Source organism: Thunnus thynnus, chromosome 6 (assembly GCF_963924715.1).
Source record: "Thunnus thynnus chromosome 6, fThuThy2.1, whole genome shotgun sequence".
Lineage (NCBI taxonomy): Eukaryota > Metazoa > Chordata > Actinopteri > Scombriformes > Scombridae > Thunnus > Thunnus thynnus.
Window position 1 is genome coordinate 5852141 of NC_089522.1, and position 18253 is coordinate 5870393.

At 39.8% G+C, this 18253-nt stretch overlaps 1 protein-coding gene across 2 annotated transcripts in view; it reads right to left on the bottom strand.

Annotated features, from left to right (window-relative positions):
• arhgap4b (Rho GTPase activating protein 4b) overlaps window positions 1-18165 on the bottom strand; it is a 33571-nt gene extending 15406 nt beyond the window's left edge. For both annotated transcript variants that reach the window (XM_067591402.1, XM_067591401.1), the window contains exons 1-6: window positions 15900-18165; window positions 8118-8477; window positions 6032-6203; window positions 5783-5945; window positions 407-469; window positions 127-300 (exon numbers count right to left, since the gene is read on the bottom strand). In XM_067591402.1, the coding sequence (XP_067447503.1) occupies window positions 127-300; window positions 407-469; window positions 5783-5945; window positions 6032-6203; window positions 8118-8187 (642 nt within the window). In that variant the 5' untranslated portion in view covers window positions 8188-8477; window positions 15900-18165. The remainder of the gene's footprint in view (window positions 1-126; window positions 301-406; window positions 470-5782; window positions 5946-6031; window positions 6204-8117; window positions 8478-15899) is intronic.
• Window positions 18166-18253: the final 88 nt, after the last annotated feature.

The following is an 18253-nucleotide window of genomic DNA, read 5'->3' on the forward strand; positions in this document are numbered from 1 at the left end:
ATGCATAAAGGGGATATGCATTTATAGAATTTAAAACAACAGGAACAGGAAATGCTTTGTTCTGTTGAAAACCCACTTCAAGACTTCCTGTGATCTGTTCTCTCTTTCTCTGTCATACACACTCACCTTCTCCATTAATCTCTCCATCTTCTTGACAGAACTCCGCCTCTGTCCCCCTGATTGGCCGGGACCAAGCTCGGCTGTCTTTCCGGTGTGTCTCTCCTCCAACCGCTCGGCCTCCTTCAGTTTCCCCTCAGCTATCAGACAGTCTGTATGGTACTGGTTATACGTCTTCAGAGCCTTCATCCACACATGTATCAAATAACACAGATTCACATCAGCATTGTCGGTGTCAGTTACATTATTTTGCATTATAACATGCAGATAAACGATATAAAGTGCTCACCGTCTGCAGTTCAGTGGTGACTTTTAGCAGCTCATCCTGCATCTGGATTCCAACTTCTTTGCTCTACAACAATGTGCAAAGTAAGATTGTCAGCCAAAAACAATTTTGCCTCCTTTTATTAGAATAATTTGACATTTTGAGGGATACACTACTTCATTTGCTGAGATTTATGAGAAAATTGATTTCTGTCTTTCATGTCTGTACACTAAATATGAAGCTAGTAAGAGCCAGGAGACGACTAGTTTAGCTTAGTTCTAGCATGTAGCTCCTGATAAAACCATAACTTGTTTTTAGTAGGGCCTGAGCCCAAAGGGCCTCTTGTATTTTGTGTGTTTCTTTCTTCTTTCTGTATTATTCTGCCACTTAAACCCTAAATTTTACTCCTTAAACATTCTCAAAAACTCACCAAATTTGGCACGCACATTAGGTCTGGTGAAAAATTTGATAAAATTTAAAATCTAACCCCCAAAGTGCCAAAATGTGCTCTCTAGCACCACCTATGTAACTAAAATGGCCGCCACGGCCCGTAGGAATGTCGTAGAGAGATCAAACCAAAACCGAATTATTCGTCTCATCAAGACCTACAAATCATACACTGACACCCCTGTCACAGGCATGTATTGGGCATGGGGGCACTATTCAGCCAGTTTGCATCACTGATGGAATATTGTCATGTAGACGTGTTCAGGCCAAGACTCTTATCAAACATGTAAAATTTGGTGCAGACTGGAACATGTACAATAAAGTTATAGCAACTTCCTCTGTCATGGAAAAGCATCAAATCTCAACAGTGTGAGAATGAGAATTTTCTGCAGTGTGAGACATGTCTGTCTTGCTCACACCTCTGTCATCAAAATTAAGCAAGTTTTTGGCCCTTTCACTTGAATTTCAATTAGTAAATTGAAAACTCTTGATGAGTTTGGTTGTAAAAGAAATTTAAAAAGTACAGACTTTTAACCCACATAACCTGGTCAAAGTTTGTTTGAAATGTGTACTGTCAGGTGTGGAGAAACAATAAGTAACTGCAGCTGGACACAGAAAAATACTCATATATTTGAATGGAGAGTGTGAGCAAACCCACATTTTTTGGTTATTTAGTGCTTCCACATAGTTTTGGATACAAATTTCATTTAAACTTTAAATGAGTCATGAGACGTTGACCTACAAATCTTGAATTTACATGTGTTTTCTATCTTTTACTGTTTTGGAGATATTAGTGTCTTTTCTTGCCCCTCCTGTGATTTGATAATGAGTGTGTATTGCGTCATGTGTCTCAGCACTAAGGGAGTGACATCACCAGGAGCAGTTGGAGAGCAGGATTTCAGAGTACTCTTCTTGTGAAATATCTTCATAAATCCCATTACTTTGGCCAAATCTTACATTACAATTCATATTTTTGTAGGAAATTTCGTCGCAAATCCATTGATAGAGGTTTGAAAGTGGTCAGACTTATAGTTTAGACGTCAGAAGCATTAGTTTGACACAAAGTCCATCTTTTGTCAGCACAGTGTCATAAGTCATGGATCAAAGTTTGAAGCCGATACCATTAACGCCCTCGGAGGAGATTGGCGCAAAATCGTACTTTGATGGGCTTATTGTGGACTTCCTGTTGGATTTAGGTCAGGGGTGTCACTATATGATTTGTAGGTCTTGATGAGACGAATAATGGAGTTTTGGTTTGATCTCTCTACGACATTCATACGGGCCGTGGCGGCTATATTAGTGACATAGGTGGTGCTCTCGAGCACATTGTGGCACTTTGGGGGTTAATTTTTACATTTTATCAAATTTTTGACCACACCTGATGTGCGTGCCAAATTTGGTGAGTTTTTGAGCATGTTTAAGGGGTCAAATTTAGGGCTTAAGTGGCGTAATAATAAAGAAAGAAAGAAAGAAGAAAGAAACAAACACACGAAAGGCCCTAATAAGACTTTTCTGTCTTTCTTCACTATAACGCCACTTCACACCTAAATTTGACCCCCTTAACATGCTCAAAAACTCACCAAATTTGGCACACACATCAGGTGTGGTGCAAAATTTGATAAAATGTAAAAATTAACCCCCAATGTGCCAAAATGTGCTTGAGAGCGCCACATACTTATTGAACTTATTGAAAACTAAAGTGACTATTTAAATAAATGAATAACCCTACATAATAATAGTGATGCATCACTTTGTGCTGTTCAACTAATTTTCAGCAACTAAATTTCTTGGTAGGAAAAATTCTCTTTAGGGCCCTACAGGGAATTTGATAAAATGTAAAAATTAACCCCAAAGTGCCAAAATGTGCTCGAGAGCGCCACCTATGTAACTAAAATGGCCGCCACGGCTCATAGGAATGTCATAGAGAGATCAAACCAAAACTCAATTATTCGCCTCATCAAGACCTACAAATCATACACTGACACCCCTGATCTAAATCCAACAGGAAGTCCGCAATTAGCCTTTCTAAATAAGACTTTCCTTCAATTTTGACTCCCAAACAAACACTATCTCCTCTGAGGGCATTAATGGTATTGGCTTCAAACTTTAATTCATGACTAAGGACACTGTGCTGAAAAAAAAGGTGTTAAACACTTTGTAATAACTCGAACGGTTTGGATTTTTTAAGCCCTGAAAGTTGCAGAGCCTCATCACATCAAATGTACCCCTTACAATGTAAAACAATGGGGGAGGCATGGACTTTGTGTCAAACAGAGGCTTCTGACGTCTAAACTATAACTCTGACCACTTTCAAACCTGTATCAATGGATTCACCATGAAATTTCCTACTAAAATATGATTTTTAATGTAAGATTTGGCCAAAGTAATGGGATTTATGTGGAGATTTCACCAGAAGTGTACTCCTCTCCGTGACTCCCTCAGTGATGTGAAACATTCCGCAATACACACTCATTATAAAATAACAGGAGGAGCAACAAAAGACTTTAAAACTCAGACTCTAATATCTCAAAAACAGTAAAAGATAGAAAACACATAAAAATTCAAGATTTGTAAAAGGTCAAAGGTCAAAGTCTCGTGACTCATTTAAAGTTCAAATGAAGTCTGTATCTAAAACTATGTGGAAGCAGTAAATGTTCAAAAAGGTGTGGGTTCACTCACACTCTCCATTCAAATATATGAGTATTTTTCTGTGTCCAGCTGTAGTTACTTATTGTCTCTACACACCTGACAGTACACATTTCAATCAAACTTTGACCAGATCATGTGGGTTAAAAGTCTTTCCATTTCTAAAAATAGACTTGATGAAAATGAGGAAATTAATTTCTTTTACAACCAAACTCATCAAGAGTTTTCAATTTACTAATTGAAATTCAAATGAAAGGGCCAAAAACTTGCTTAATTTTGATGCCACAGGTGTGAGCAAGACAGACATGTCTCACCCTGCAGAAAATTCTCATCCTCACGCTGTTGAGATTTGATGCTTTTCCATGACAGAGGAAGTTGCTATAACTTTATTGTACATGCTCCAGTCTGCACCAAACTTTAAACGTTTGATAAGAGTCCCGGCCTGAACACGTCTACATGACAATATTCCATCAGTGATGCAAACTGGCTGAATAGCGCCCCCTCCTAAATTTCAGTGAAGCAGCCCCAGCTGCGGGCAAAACAGTGGACAAAGAAAGTGATGTTTATTTCTCCTTCTTGCACTGTCTGAAAACAGCCCAAGCCTGAAGACCTCTACATGCCCGTGACAGAAGCCCTTTGATTGTGTCGTGGCCTGACATGCAAGGAGGCGCGAGGGCTCGTTCATCGCTGCTTGCAGCTTTAATTCTTTTTTTTTTATCATTTAGGCAGTATTAATGTTTTTTTTATCTAATGCAATTGCATAGTGCTACTTTGATTGGTAGCAATAACACATTGAATATAGTGCTTGCAGTGATTTTAGAGCAGTTTAAAAGTTCTTTCTCTACTTGGCGTCAGGCCTAACAACACCTTTTAGCTGCTCTGAAATGGCTTAATTAAAAATTCTGCTCCATTTTTATCCACAAGAAGGTACAGAGAACGAGTCTGACAACCAGTAATTTGAGCAAGATGACTCTTGTGTAAAATGAAAGAGGCTGCAGATGCCACTGCAGTACCTAGACGGGACAAATACTGAAAAACACACTGAAAAAAGAAATCTGTCTTTATGAATTTATGTACTGACTCTTGGGCTTGTTTTACTTGCAGGACGTAAAGAATTTGGTTTGCTGCTAGTGTAGTGATCTGCTTATTCTGCTTTGCTCCAACACTGTCCCCAGAGAAGTCCTGCAATGAAGTGAAATCATCTCACCTTGATTTAAAAACACTAGACTTGAATATGACAGTAAAGGACTTATCAAACAAGATTCCTATTTTCTTACAACGACAGTCCTGATGACTGATTGATTTGATTTATTTTTACTAAGCCTGCATGGGCATACAAGACACCATTAAAAAAAAAGACTAGATCCTGCATCCCATGTGATTTACAATACCACTATTAAACAAACATCAAACAACATATGATATTTAGCCATATTAGTTGTCAACTATTTGCTATGTAGCGATATTGCGGAGTAATGGCGTCCTTACCAGTGAATGAAGTCACACTCTCTCTGTGTGTATCGTTATCTGAGCTTCTCTGTTCTTTGTTTTGGTGGCCCCATGTGCATGTTAGTGCATGTGAGTGTGCATGATAGTGTATGTGAGTCCCTCCATGTCCTCCGCATCTGTTTCCAAGTTGGTGGCCACGTCACAAACTTTCTGTGGAATCCTGGGGTAATTGTATTGATGTTGCACCTTAGATCATTTCTATAGATATAGGCTTTTCTATAGATATATTTTGTTTCAAGGGTTTTGGCCATTGTTGCTATTGGTGATGATAATCTTTTACTCACCAGGTTTTGTTGTAGAGATATCTAGAACATAGCAACTCAAAGCTGCACAACTATATTACAAGTACATACAGTTGCTAGTAATATAGTGCTGTAGGTCAAAGTTTGGTCAAACCTTGACTTACTGTAACTCTGCAAAATGCCTATGCTATTTACAATGGTTAGTTTTCCAACATACCTACGTTTTCACTTTCAAAGTCAGATAATATACTGCTTAAAACAAACAAACAAACAAACAGCATCTAGAAGTTTTGCCACATATTTCAGCATTTATTTTTCTTAGCAAAATGTTATATAGCTATAAATAGCTGATAGGAGGATAACCTCCTACAACATTAGCCTCAAAATGCAAAAACAAGAAGTTTTGCTTTAAGATGGATTATTTATACATTGGGGAGGGGAGACGTGTATGATGGCTACTACTGGAACTGTTCCTGTGGCGGTGTGTATATGTGTAAGCCTTGTATGTGTCCAATGTGTCTGTTTCTGAAAATGACAGCCACCCTCTCCAACTCACCCGTTTGTGCAAGCGGTGTGTATCCTCCGTACTGTGCACCAGTCGCTGTGTGAGTGTGTTGCAGCAGGTGTCACCTAGCGCTGCATGTTCCCGACTCTCCAGACGAGTCTGAGTCAGTAAAACGGACCAGACCTGAGACACAGACTGACCCCACTGCTCCTTCCTGAAAAAAAACACACATCATCACTGAGATATGCCATGATGAAACACCTGCGAAACACCAGAGAAAGAGAAAAGACCCACACTTACTTTTTAGTCTTGTGGGTGAACCTCTCTGTGAGTTTGTCGAGAGCACGAGCATATTCCGCCTCAATGTCGCCTCGGCGGCGGAGAAACTCAGAGAGGTCTGAGAGCTGCTGCTGTTTCACCTCCACCTGAGAATCTAAAATCTTTATCTGGTCTGTCAGCTGGGCCCGCAGGTCTGGGGTACACAAATACAGACATCACAGTCATTTAAGCAAATACATGTCTATAATACTAGACACACACACACACACACACAGTGACACAAGAACACACATGCACATGCTACATGGATGAACACAGTGATCATATGATCACGATCACATGATTATCCACACGGTCATGAACAAACATCATAATGATACATGTAGATCATGCCTGCTCCTGCTTACATAAGCATACACACACACAAACACAAACACACACACACACAGTATCTGTAAACAGTATACAGATGAAATTAATCATGTGCACTTGTGCATTTGGAGATAATACATGCAAACACAATCAGTTTATAAATCATACACCTTCAGCTTGTCCCCGATAATATTATTACTATGGGTACACAGTGACATATCTCATGCTGTTTTACATTGCATTATTTTACTTATTTCACTATATAATAATACTACATGACTACTATATTGTTATTATTGTTCTTTTATATCGTTATATTCTATATCATAGTATTCTTTTGATTTCTATTATATTATTATATACACACGTCATAGTATTTTATTATTATTGTATAGTGTGTGTGTACATTACATAATACTGGGCATATTTTTAATATTATATACTTTATTATATGGTGTATTGTACTTATTCATACATATAACTATTTATACTACATATTGCTCACACATGAGGGTTGCTGGAGTTGCCCGTTTGGTCTTCTTTTGTACAAATATTTGCACAATTCTCTTACATGATCTAAGGTATTGTAATGTATATATTGTATATAGCCTTTCTAATATAAGCTCTCTAATTACCATAATCTCTTGTTTCATTTTTATTTTGTTTATTTTTTATGTGAATTTCTCCTCAGGGTTCCATAAAGTCTTCTCTTCTCTTCTCTTCTCTTCCTGAAATTATCAAATCAGAAAATATATAATAATGTCTTTTCCAATCACACATTTCACCTGAATAATCTCCATATCTACGCAGTTAAACAAATCACTTTATAATCAATGATAATTAAAGTCTTTCCGCTATGGGACAAGATTTAATCATTTGTGTCTATTTGTGGGTGTGATTGCCTTTGTTTTACAAAGTAACTTGACAGCAGATTTTTACACACAGCTAGGCTTATAATAACCTAAGATAACCTTATACACATAAGTTTGCATGCCAAGCTTAGAAAGGAGCATGTGTAGCCTAGCGTTGCACACTGGTTTGAAAAGTCTGATAAATACATCATTCTCTCAAATAAAACTGCCTTCACTTTGCTCTCTCACCTCTCTCTCTTGCTCCTCTTTTCTTACCCGTTCTCAGCACCCCCCAGCCCCCACTGCCCGCTCCCTCTTTACTCTTATTCTGTGTCTCTGTGTGAGTACACAGCCCAGGGCTGACTGAATGTGAGGAGACAGCATCACTAATACTCCTATAAATACACCCTTGTAGTACAGTACAGAGCTAGTCAGCCACAGCATGCACCCTCCAAAACACAGCACATAACACACACACACACACACACACACACACACACTGCTGTTGTCATGTGAAAATCTTGTTAACGCCAATATTGGTCATGTTCATGGTTACTTCGATTAAAGGAATCGTTGCACCTTTACAGGTTGAGAGGATTTAAGAAACTCTTTGCATGGCTTGTCATCAAACAAGGGAGATTTGATCAGTTTCTGACAACACAGGCATGTTTGAGTACATACACGTGCACAAATATATTTAGAGAGAGAGTCTATAGCTGGATGACTGTGTGGAACAACTGCACATGTTTATGCATGAATGTGCTGATTTACATGCATTCATGCATGCAGGTAAGTGCACATGCGCAAACAGAGATGCGATAAAGGGCACAGACGTACACAGAGACAAGCACTTAACGTACACACATACGCACAGAGCAACTTACCTTTCATCTGTGATTCATACTCGGCCAGACTTCCCTTCTCCCTCCTCAGCTTTCCATGTGATGTCATCATCTTTGACCCCCTGACCCTCGTCTGTCAAAGAGACCTTCCCTCCTGAACCCTGATTCTTCTCTTAGCCTCACAATCTCCTCTTGTGAAACCTTTCAACCTCAGTGCTTGCTCCCACGTTGTAGTCTTTGACCTTTCACCCCTGACCCCTTGGCCTTGCTGATCTACAGCTGCATGTAGTGCATCGGCATCACTGTCAATCGGCTGCGCTTGGCGGGGAAGTCAGTCGGGTCGCTGTGTCCATGGAATCCCCTGGGTTTCTGGTATGAACGCTGATCCATAGGTGAACTGTCCTGAGCAGCAGAAGAGAGGATAATGGTAAGAGTGGGGAGAGGAGGAGAGGATGTGGATGGATGGAAGAGGACAACAGGGGGAAGAGAGGGAGATTTATTAAGACCAGAATGAGAAAATGAGAGAGCCAGAGGAAGGGGACAAATGAGGCCAGGACGACAAGAGAGAAAGGGACAGTGACACCAGAGACGAGAGATTTAATAGGAAGGACAGTGTGATGGGGGGCAGAGTGCAGAATGGACAGTAAGAGGGCAGAGTGATGGGGATATGAGGGAGGAAAGATGAGGGAAGGGGGATGGGAAGATGAGAGGTGATGAGTAACAGCAATAATGAAGGACATTCAGTGCCTCAAGGTCGGGGGTTGGGGATGTCCATAAAGGTAATGGTCATACGAACAAGCTTTCACAAATTTGTTTGTCCACATACAAAGCCTAATAGGATTTCCAAAAGAAATATAACAGAGTGGAGAAATCTATAGTCACAATAGGATGTAAAATATTTAAATACTGAAACTGGCCTGTCATCTGTTTTGTGCTCAACTCGTGGTTTGCTGATATATTAACAATTCCTCACAGTTGCTTCATGGGTTACCTTTGTTGTTTAATCATGTTAAAGGGGAACTCCACCAATTTGACATCAAAGTTAGTTTGCGCATTATGAGAAGTACTACTCAGTTTTGGAAAACAGTATAATGTCTTATGTGTCTCTTAAGTTTGAAAGAATAACCCTAGTAATATCACTGGATTAACTCAATTTTTCCCCATTCTGAATTCTCATTTCAAAATTTTCTTTTAATGATCCCCTCAAAGTCACTCAACAAACACAGCAGGCTTCTGGATAATGTTATGACACTATTTCAACTTTGTCTCTGAGAAATTGTTTTGTCTGTTAGGGCAGGCAGGTCTAAATACTACAGGATCCAGCCTTGGCCACCATTGCTATAGAAAAAACAAACAAACAAAAAAAACAGTAAAAGGGGTTAATCAGAGTTGAATCAAATCCAAAAGATTTGTCATTGCAGACACCACAGTTGCTCAATTCAACTAAAATTACCCATAATCCCAAATTTAATTAATGTGAACTGATACTAATTTTAAACTCAGAACTCAAATACATTTTTCACGTAGCCCTAATCCTCTTCTGTGTCTTTTAGTACAACCAAACGATGAACAAGACTTTTTTAGGCGACCAAAACGTTAGAATTAACTTTCATGAACTGAAAACACACAGAAATAGTGATGGCTACAGCTACACCTATACTCCGTGAATCCGGGGTTATGCCATGGTTACGTTACCTAACCAACGTTGTCGCCGTGATAGCGACTTGCCTGTGACGGCACAGACCTGTGCCACGTGTGTAAATGCACACAGCCTCATTATCAGTTTGGAGACGCATTTATTGTTTCAGCTGCTGTATGATCCTGCAGCCAGCTGTGACACACAGCCAGCTGTGGGCAACAAACAGAACATCAGTACTGATATTTCTGCGAAATCCCAGATACATTCAATGACACCTAACGACATTATAGTAAGATTCAGACATTAATCTAACATGTTTCAGACCTGCCTGAGTCACATTAATAGCTGTATTTTGACATTTGAAATTTCAGTAGATTATGTTATAGATGCAAAATACTAGAGAAGAAGCAAAATACATGAAAGTTGGTTTGTGATGTTGGAGAGCTCTGTGTGTGCGCATCTCTGCTAATTAAAGATACGCAATTTGAGGCTTTTGTGCTCTCTGCAGTTTTCATTATGGACCAATCTGTGTGCTGAAATGTGGAGAAAAGCCTGAAACACTGGAAACTGCTCACTCACTCAGATGCAAACCTGGGCTAATAATTGTACTCAGCTACAAAGCTTTCTGGGCATTTTTGTGCCATCATGATATTAGCCAAAAAAATCTTTTGTGAATTGGACATTGAGATGTAGCAGATAAAGTCGCCCCTCAGTTTTTTCAATAGCATAATCTATATCTTCCGCCCACCTTTAGCAGCCCATGTGACAGAATTTTAAGTGAAATTTCTCACCAAAATGCACTGTGAGAGTCATAGTTAACGTCTCATTACATTTTTATGCACTCAGGCTGTTAGGCTACCTTCGACTTTTTATCAATGAACCAGATACTTTCTAACACAGTTAATCTTTTGTACCAATGATTCAAGAGAGAACTGTTGAGTCACTTAAAACTGTCTATGGAGAAAATGAAAGGAACTTTAACTCCTTAAAGTATGCGTTACCAACTGAAGGTATCAGATTAAAGACATGTCGGAGGGGCCTTTGTAAAGACACAATCAGTTGCATTATTGGAAGTGTAGGATCTAGTACTTCAAGGAGGCTATCAGGGCATTGTTGTAGTGCTTTTTGTGGCCACCTTGTGCTTGCTTTCCATTTTTCAGCTCGTCAAAAAAGACTTGTTTCAGCAGTCTCGTGCAGGGCATGTGCAGGGTTTGTGTAGGGTTAGAGTGTAGGGTTTCCCAGTAGCAGGTTGGTACAAAAATTCACTCTTTTTTTGTGCTGATTCTTAGGCCGAAGTTGTTGCAAGCTGAGGAGAAGTGATCCACATGGGCCTATAGTTTGAGCAAGTAGCCAGAGTCATCAGCAAACAAAAGATCTTGAACAGTGACTTTCTCCACTTTGGTTTTGGCTTGCATCCTCCGCAGTTAAATAGCCCTCTCATGTTAAATAGCCCACCGTCAAAACTGTAGATGAAGCTAATCCTAGTCTTGTTGTTCTGGAATGAGTCTTGCAGCATGGCAGAAAACACCATGCTGAAGAGCGTTGGTGCTCGGACACAGCCTTGCTTCACCCCATTTGTGATTGGGAACGGATTGGAGAGTTCTTGCTGTTCTCTGACGCTGACCATCATGTCATTCTGCATGTGCAATACTAAATCAATTGAAATGCAATACTAAATCACTGGAGTACCCCTTTAAAAGGACATTGTGCCTTGAAATACAATTAAGAGGGTGTTATAAAGGACTAAAGCCTACTTTGGAAGACAATCAGTTTCTGCACTGCTGGTACAGTAGATGTGTCCTACATCCAGAAGGTTTGTCTAATTAGTCTACATGCACACGACTACAATAAACGCTCACATTGCATTAGACACAGCTGTTTGCAAGGATGTTCAGCACAAACTCTACTGATGAGTTTTTACACTTTCACACAAAGAAACACACAGAGACAACTCCACTTTCCACATCCTGTGTCAATTTCTCAACAGGTTTCCGCTCATCTGCAATGAGTGCCCACTGGAAACATTCTTCCTCAATCAGTCTCAAGCAATTATTTGGTTTGGTTAAAACCCAAAACTGTAACTGAATCAAAACTCTGACCAGAAAAACACACTCACTCCAACGGCCTAGCACTGCTCTAGTTTCATGTGGTCTCCTGTAACCCACAGTGCTATGAGAAAATCGTGTCAATGCAAGTTTGAAAGCAGTGCATTGTTTAAAAGCACTGTATCTATTCAGATGTTTTGATATATTGCATATTCACACTATCACTCAGAATGTATGAAGTGCTCTTAGACCTCTACTTTCATTTCCTCACCCAAAACTGTGTAGTGGATGTGGTGCAGTGACAGTTAGAGACAGAGCTAGAAACTAAATGGAGAAGTACAGGGCACAAATAGAGAGAGATTTCCGCTACTGAGAGTTGGGTTGAGATGGCCCTGAGACCTTGGAGGCTCCGGAGGCCATCATCAGCATGTGACCTTAATCTGCACCGAACAAAGCAAATGTAAATGATCTGAGAAAGCGAGAGGAGGGGCTGTGAGAGATTCAGCGAAAGCCCAGGAAAAACTCAGGTGGGCAAATGCAAAAAGGGTAAAAAGGGCAGAGAGGCGGAGGTTATTGGGGAACAGTGTTTCATACTTAAAGTCAAGGTCATTGAAAGAAGGACGTCATGCGGTACACGTGGTGAATATAAAGTAGACTGAAGACAAGAGAGGATACAAGTGGCACACTGAGATAGATCCTTATTGCTACTGAGGGGATTTTCCGCTAATTTCTTCTGGGGAAAAAAATTGAAGCACTCAGCAGAAGCAATACAGGATACAAGAAGGATATTGTGTTTGATGTTATGGCCGATTCTGTATGGGGATTTCCTGACATCGCTGAGAGCCAACCACACTGTGCTACGCTGACTCTGTTACTGTACAGAACTTTATCTTGTGTGATGTTTCTTGCAGTGATGTTTAAATGTGTCCTCATTTCAGAAAAAAAAATCTTACAGCTGTATTATCTCTTAACAGTTGTCTCCTCTGAGTAGAAAATCATTCCTGATCCCTGCAAACCTGGGGCAAAGCCAAACCATTGCTAATGCTGTGTAAAATGTCCAAAACCCCCCAAAACAAAACACATGGGTGTCAACGGGACCTGCAGCCAGATGATCTCACTTCCTGAAAAGTTGACTTTTGGGATATGAAAAGAGTAACAGCGTGCACAGGCACTCCAGATTCATCTGTGTCAGTGCAGTATGATCACAGATAAGCACAGAAATGTTAAAAAGGATGCATGACAGTGTCAAGCATGATCTTATGCTAATTTGTACTGTCAGATGTGCTACAGCTGTACATTCACTGCTGTGAACACAAGTCAGGTAGTCAGGTGTGACACTCATCCGTCTGACAGACTGATTGGAGAGGCTTTCATAGACACAGACATGATTGGGAGAAGATGGAGTTCATAGCAATTTATACTGCCAGAAGAAGCAGAGAGATAAATAACAGTTAGATTTTATTGTAAGATTCTATTTGGCCTTACGCTGAATGCAAAATCAAATTTAAAAAAATCTAAATAATGTCATCAACAACAGACAGGACCTGCTGTCAATTTACAGCTTACAGCAGCTTTTGTTCTACAGACCTCATTATGACCTGAAGCTGTTTCAGTAGGTGATTTAAATGTGTTTCAATTCATTATGGAGCAACAGCTGCTGGCCTCTGTCATGTATTTTCTTTTTTAAATTACGTTATATGGATAGGCATACAGTGTCTGGCTATTATGGTACAAGTTCCTCCAATTACAGGTTGCTTAATTAAAGGAATAGTTTGACATTTTATTTGCTTTTTCGCTGAGAGTTAGATTAGAAGACAGATACAACTCTCATGTTGAAGAGCAGTATCAATCTTCTCATCAAACTCTTGGCAGGAAAGTGAATCAATTTCCCAAAATATCAAAACTATTCTCTTTAAGATGAAAAATACATGACCAATCAAAATCTGAACCTGTAATTTCCCACAGGCATGCTAACGTAAAACACTGATGTTCTTTGAAACACAGGAAGCTAACAGACACGTCAGCTCATTCATGGGCTGCTACATACTGCAAGGCAGATCTGAATGCAGCTCATACAGTCAATGTAACTGCACTACAACAGGTAGAGCGCCCTCATACTGGCTCTGGCCCCAGCTTTCATTTAGAACGTGTCATGAGATTTAGGGCGATGCAAGATTAGCTACGCAAAGTTGCAAAATCCACATTCACCATATTACTGACAAAGTTTGCTTCTTGCCAGACTCTCTCTTGTTAAACTGCTGATGGGGCTGCAGCTGCCTTAGCAAACAGGAAACCGTATGCTACCACAGGTCTTTTACTCGTGCACCATCTGTAGAGAGTTACCCTGTACCTGCAAACCTCACAGAAAGTTTTCAGTGGCAGCTTAATCCTGGTTCTCACCACTGGCAAAACATATATTACACACTAGTTTTAAGGTGAAACTGCATATAATGCATCACATAAAAGGAAGCGTGGCCATCAATGACTTAAGTACTTTACATGTAGCAAAAGGGTGCATGTTTATAATAAAAGGGTGGAATTTAACAGCTTTGGGCACTGTAGCTTAGTAAGTATACACGGTATAAAGTGCCTTTCAGATTCTGGCATGGTACTTAATTGCAATGGCACTGAGGGCAATTTTGCATCGGGCTGGCCTGCAAATCAAAGTAAAAGGGTACAGAAAAATTTCCACAGCTGTCTACATTTCTCAGGTCCTGCCATGGTCGACTTTTATGTGTTAGATGGATCATTTACAGGTAATGTTTGCAGAATGCATACCTGTAGGTTCTAGGAGAGGGCAAACTTTTTTTTTTTTTTTTTTAAAAAAAGGGGAATAAAAAAGTGAAATGAAAACAGTCCCTGACAGTGTGGCAGTGTGAGAGGCGAGAGGCTGTCAGACTGGCCATATCCGCTCCTCGAGTTCTACTGAAACCTCTACTTCTGTAATGACAATTTCGTTGAAATTTTCTATGACAGAGCTAATTAGGGGTCCATTTAGTTTTGGTTCTCCTGCCAATTTTAATCTTAGTCTCTGTTTTAATAAAGGATGTCTGAGTGAATCTTTTTCCAATTTAATATTTTACTTTGAGAAATATTACCATGTGCAAATGCTAGAAAATGAAAGTAGAGATTAAGAATCATCACTTGAAATATGTATTTTGTCATACCGTCCTCACTGATTCGAAGAATACATACTGTAAACAGGGATTTGCATCTTAGACCAAGCTGGTCTTGCTTTTCTGAGGCTAATTTTTTTTTTTACAGCATTTCAACATGTGACCTACATTGATATGGTTAAAGTCGATGTGCATTCATAATGGATAGTCATAATCTTAGCACAATCATACTGTATGTCTGAGAAAATAAACCTGATTCTGGATCTCCTTCAAGGCTTAACTAAACTTCAACTTATCAGATAATATATATATATATATATATATATATATATATATACGTATTCGCCTGTCTTTAAGAGCATTTGAGGTTACAATTCCTTAGCTTGTGCTGCTTTGTTACATTACCATCACAATCTACACTATTGGTTACACTGTAAACCAATAGCACAAAGGGAACGCTACTTAGTAGATGCCTGTTGTTTTTTGGGTTTTTTTTTTGGTCTTTTCTCATCTTCATCCTATCCTAACAGAATGCCATTCAGCTGTCAATATATTGTAGGTGATAAGCAGGAAGGGGAATTAAGGTTTTACCGTTCTGACAGCACAGGAGTGTTGAGTTATATTTACAATGGCTGTACATCACCCCATATGGCCAAGACACTGTAGCAGGGCTCCACACAATGGCCACACAAACACCTAAGCATAATTACACAAGCATGTAAACACACACACAACACACACAGAGCATCAACACTGAAAATGGTGCACACATATTACATAATTGATACCCCTAACAGTAAGTAGCCTACATCCATTTGTCCATTTATAAAACCCCAAGTGAATACAGTGTCCCTTTAAAACACTAAACTATATATAAACACACAGAGACGGGCACTTTAGTCACGCATGTACACAAGCACACACACACACACACACACACACACACACACACACTGTAAATATATATGTACACACAGGTTGTTATTAGATTCATGAGCAACAGAAGCTTGACAGCCGTACATACCTGACTTTATGGTCCTCTGCTATCTCTATCTGTTCCTCAGCTCTCCTCTTCTCTTCTCATCCCTCGTTCTCTCTATCACACACACACTCACACACTCACACACTCACACACACACAGAGAGAGCAGTGTGTTTGAATCTGACAGATTTCTCTCAGCTCAGTACCCTCCTCCCTCCCTCTCTCTCTCTCTCTCTCTCTCTCTCTCATTTCTCAGGCACACACTCAAAAACAGCCCTCCCTCCCTCTTTTCTTTCTTCCCTCTCCTGCCAAATATGCCAAATAGCCTCCCCGCTCTCTCTCTCACTCGCACCAGAGCTGCCTCTCTCCTCCCATTCCCTCCCTCTCTGCCTTGTGAAGCAGTGCGAAAGTCACAACCCAAGCCACGCCCCGCTCTCTCCTCTCCTCTGGGCTGCTATAAATACCGCTGCTGCTATGAATACACCGTCTTTCTCCCTCAGCATCCCTCGCTCCCGCTCTCTCTCCCTCCATCCCTCGCCTGCACTGCCCTCCCTCCATCCCTTTCTCTCTCGAAATGTTTTTCTGATGACCTTGTATTATTCACCCGTACAACACCATCACATGACAGCATCCTTTCTCCTCACACACTCTCATGCTTCATGCAACAAGACACACACACACACACATATGGATGCTTCATGGAGGCATGTTGTCAAGCAGCCACACACACTCATACACACGCACGCACACACACACACACACACACACACACACACACACACACACACACACACACACACACACACACACACAGACCCACAGACTTGCATAAAAACAACCACAGACAACAGTGTTTCGTACTACCCGTCTCCTAAGCTTCCTGTCTGTTGCGCCGGATGCGGTGCATTTTTCCTCTCGACAGCTCAGAAAAACACGCTCTGATCAAGCGATAGGCTTATCGACAGCAGATTACATTGTACTTCACACACTCCTTCATATGAATTGTAGGCTACCAGCATCACTAATTCTATTAACACCTGCTCAAAGATGAGTCAATCTGTATGTATGGATATATCTGTCCTTGTTATATGCAATAATGAAATCTGTTTGCTTTCTAAAGATTAATAAAAGTTGAGTGCATCCTTCTCATCATCCTTCATCCCTTTTTTTATGTAGACATTCTGTACTCAATTTATCAAACATGCAAGTTTGATTTATCACAGTAGTAAACCTGGTGCATGATTAATTAATCTAAGATAAAGAAGTGTTGCATTCTCTGTGCTTCTGCATTATACAGTAATACATAGGTACACATTCAGCATGTAAGTTCACCTGCAAAAAGCAGTGGATACATTGTACACTTGGTAATGTACAGTAAGTATCATGAAGATTAGGGCAGCACCATGTCTCTGTTCATGCTCACTGCCAGCAATATTGTCTGGGAATGAGGTTACTAACATCTGGTGCAGGCGTGTTATGTGCACCGAGGGTACACTTAAACAGAATCAAATCTTCAGCTGCAGGCTATATAGTATGTCACGGATGTAATTAATCCTTGGATTGCACCAGCAATGTGCTGTAACTTCATAAACGAAGCCACCGAAAATCTGAGCTGCACAAAGACAGATGAAGAATTCTACCTGATTGAGAACTGGGTATTTTTCTGCTGGTCATGCCCCTTTGATCCTGGCAGTTATAGAATACCACAGGGAGCCTTTTCTTTACCTTATAAGGAGGTACAGCCCTGCGTGATATCCTCTGTGTTTCTGTTCACATTTTGTATTGTGACATGGTGCCTTTTTTGTCTGTTACTTTGAATACTTGAAAGCTTGAAAGATGCTGATGATATACAGTATGTGTCACAAGTTCCTGTTAAAATCATTGAAGTCCTATCTTTATAACATTAAGATATAGAAAGGTATGATTAAATACTGTTGATTTCCATAATACATTGCTTTCACATCATATAATTCCTTTTTCGGTAACACTTTACTTTAAGTCCCCCTATTTCACATTTATAAGCAGTATATAACCATTTGACAAATGGTTTATAACACACTACAATGTAATTGTGAGCAGATATAAGGACATTTTAGGTGTTTATTAAAGTACAGTATTTGAAGACATATGAAGATATATTAAAACTATACTAACTATATTGTCAGTCATTATCTGTTTACATTCATTATCTAGTCATACAGTATATCTGTTTATATACCAGATCCAGTTATGCGGGAGGAGTTATAGTTGTTGACATATACATATAAGAAAAACTTATATATGCTAGCAACTGCATTATAGTGCATTATAAAGCATTTATTAACTGTTTATATACTGCCTATAAATGCTAAATAGGAGGACTTAAAATAAGGTGTTAACACACCGATGAGTCAAAGG